This window comes from Mustelus asterias, chromosome 21 (genome assembly GCF_964213995.1).
Source record: "Mustelus asterias chromosome 21, sMusAst1.hap1.1, whole genome shotgun sequence".
In the NCBI taxonomy this organism is placed as follows: domain Eukaryota; kingdom Metazoa; phylum Chordata; class Chondrichthyes; order Carcharhiniformes; family Triakidae; genus Mustelus; species Mustelus asterias.
In genome coordinates, this window is record NC_135821.1 from 1,641,840 (window position 1) to 1,644,578 (window position 2,739).

At 59.2% G+C, this 2,739-nt stretch overlaps 1 protein-coding gene across 1 annotated transcript; it reads right to left on the minus strand.

Moving 5' to 3' along the window:
* Window positions 1–495: 495 nt before the first annotated feature.
* lrrc4ba (leucine rich repeat containing 4Ba) lies at window positions 496–2,460 on the minus strand. Its single transcript, XM_078237228.1, has one exon. It carries the CDS (start codon window positions 2,458–2,460, stop codon window positions 496–498), a length of 1,965 nt encoding a protein of 654 aa, XP_078093354.1.
* Window positions 2,461–2,739: the final 279 nt, after the last annotated feature.

Sequence of the window (2,739 nt, forward strand, 5' to 3'; positions counted from 1 at the left end):
AGTGAGGAAAGAGAGGGAGAGAAGAAAAAGAGAGAGGAAAGAGAGAGAGAGAGGACAGAGCGAGAGAGAGAGAGGAAAAAGAAGGAGAGAGAGAGAAGGGAGAGAGGAAAGAGTGAGGTTGCCAGTGATTGCGAGCCTCGCCTGGGACTGTCGGTCCATTTGTACAAGTCAGTAAAAAGCCGGACTCATTGTGACGCACCCATACCCGCCACGGCAGCCTGGCACCGGAACCGGGAGGAGGGTGGGGGATGGGTATGGGGAGGTGGTGCAGGCGGGTGGGCGGGGGGTGTTGGGGGGGGGGGGGGGGGGGGTGGGTCGGAGGGTGCAATAAAACGTTCAGTTCCGCGGCTAGTCAGGCATTTCCCCTGTATGTTCCCGATGTTGTTGTTGTATTGTCACTGCCGCCATTGCTGTTGCGGTTGTTGTTGTTGTTGTTGTTGTGGCTGTGGTTGGCACTAAAGCCTCGAGTGGCCAGGCCCGGAGGCTGGGCGCCCATCAAATCTGTGTCTCTTGCACATTCTCTTTGGAGCTGGATTTAAAGAGTAGCGGTTCGTGCACAGAGTTGTGAAGCGGGTTTTTGGTGCAGTTCAGGGCCGCTCCCCCCCCTCCCCCGCCCCCTCCCCCGGCAGTGGCGGTGTTGTTGTTGTAGTGGGCCTTGTAGGCCGTGTAGTGGTTGAGGTGCTCGTGGTCGACGGCGGGCAGGGTCAGGCAGCTGTCGCCGGGCGTGGCCTCGGCCATGTCGTCCTCCACGTTGATGATCTCGATGGTGCGGGTCTGGCCGTGGTGCTTATGGAGTTGGTGTTGCTTCCTCAGCTTGTAGAAGATGATGAGCATGACAGCCGCCATGAAGGTGATGGCCACAAAGCAGCCAATGATGATCTTGGTGGTCTTCATCACGTCGTCCAGACCCGCCATGGCGTTGTCGGCCATCTCCGTGGTGATGGGCACCGTGAAGGCCCTCTCGGTGGACTTGGTGCTGCGCGGGGTGAGGGAGGTGGTGGAGTACGGCGTCTCCCAGTGGCCCGAGGGGGTGGGGCCCGGCTCGCGCTCCGTCGACTTGGGCTCGTCCACCACCTCCACCGTCTCCACCGTCACGGTGGTGAAGTAGCTGTAGCTGTTGCTGCTGTCCACCGCCGAGACGTTGAGGGTCGCCGAGGCGGTGGCATTGCCAGCGGAGTTGCTGACCAGGCAGGTGTACAAGCCCGTGTCCTGCACCGTCACGTTGGTGAAGTTAAGCGTGCCGTCGTGCAGCACCGAGATGCGCACCCGGTACGAGCCGTGGGTCATCAACGTGCCGTTTGGCGTCATCCAGTTGACCGAGGTCATGGAGGTGGCTGCCCGGCACTTGAGCTCGGCCGCCATGCCCTCGGTCACGTTCAGGTCGGTGGGCGGCTCCACGATGACCGGCGCGTAGCACGTGAAGTGGCTCTGGTCCAGCTCGCCGATGTAGCGCGCCTTGAGGTTGGGCGGCGAGTGGCAGCGGGCACAGCAGGTGGTGTTGCTGGGCACCGTCTCCTTGAGCCACCAGCTGAGCCAGAGGACATCGCAGTTGCAGTGCCATGGGTTGTGGTTGAGGTGGACCCGCTCCAGCCGGTGCAGGGGCGTGAAGAGGTCGTGGGGCAGCGACGTCAGGTTGTTGTGAGACAGGTTGAGCTCCTCCAGCGACTGGAGGTCATCGAAGGCGTTGCGTTCGATCAGCTGGATCTGGGCGTGCATCAGCCACAGCTTGCGGAGGTTGGTGAGGCCTTGGAAGGAGCCGGGCTGGATCACCTCCAGCCGGTTGCCCGATAGCTCCAACTCTTCCAGCTTGATGAGGGGGGTGAGATTGGGGATCTCCACCAGGTTACACATGCCCAGGTTGAGATACCTCAGGTTGATCAGCCCCTCAAAGGCAGCGTCGGAGATGTATTCCAGCTTCTTGAGCTCACCCAGATCCAGGCGTCTCAGTGAGGGCACCCGGTTGAAAGCGTAGGAAGGGATACTCTCGATGGGGTTATTTCTGAGCCAGAGCTCTCGGAGCTTGGACAGGTACTCAAAGGCCCCGCTGGGAACCGTGGTCAGCCGGTTGTCAAAGAGCTCCAGCGTGTTGAGGTTGGTGAGACCATTAAAAGCCCCCACCTCCACCTGCCGGATCAGATTCTTGCTGAGCTGCAGGATCTCCAGGTGTCGCAGTTGCTTGAAGGTGTCCGCCTTGATGACCTGGATGATGTTCTCCTGCAGGTTCAGGTAGCGGGTGTTGGTGGAGATGCTTTCAGGGACCTCCCGCAGTTCGTAGCGGGTGCAGATCACCTTGCTGAACTGGTTGCTGCAGGAGCAGCCCTTGGGGCAGACGTGGGACTGGGCCAGGCCAGTCAGCAGTGACAAAGTCCAAAGGGTGAGCAGTATCAGTCGGCTAACAGTCCTGCCCGAGCTGAATCTCATCCTCTGCGTTTGACGTGCCTTCATCACCATCATCATCATCGCTTCCATTCATAATTTATCAGTGATTCGCGACCAAACCATCCAGATTTCTCTGTGGGCTGAATCAGAGAGAGGGACATTAAAGAGGGGTACTCCAGCCAGGCCCAGATACTCATAAGACAGATAGTAAATGCCCTCAACATGCACAATTACAGGAGGAGGCCATTCAGCCCTGCTCATTGGGACAGAAGGAGGCCATTCAGCTCTGCTCATTGGGACAGAAGGAGGCCATTTATCCATGATTGTTGGAACAGGAGGAGGCCATTCAGCTCTGCTCAT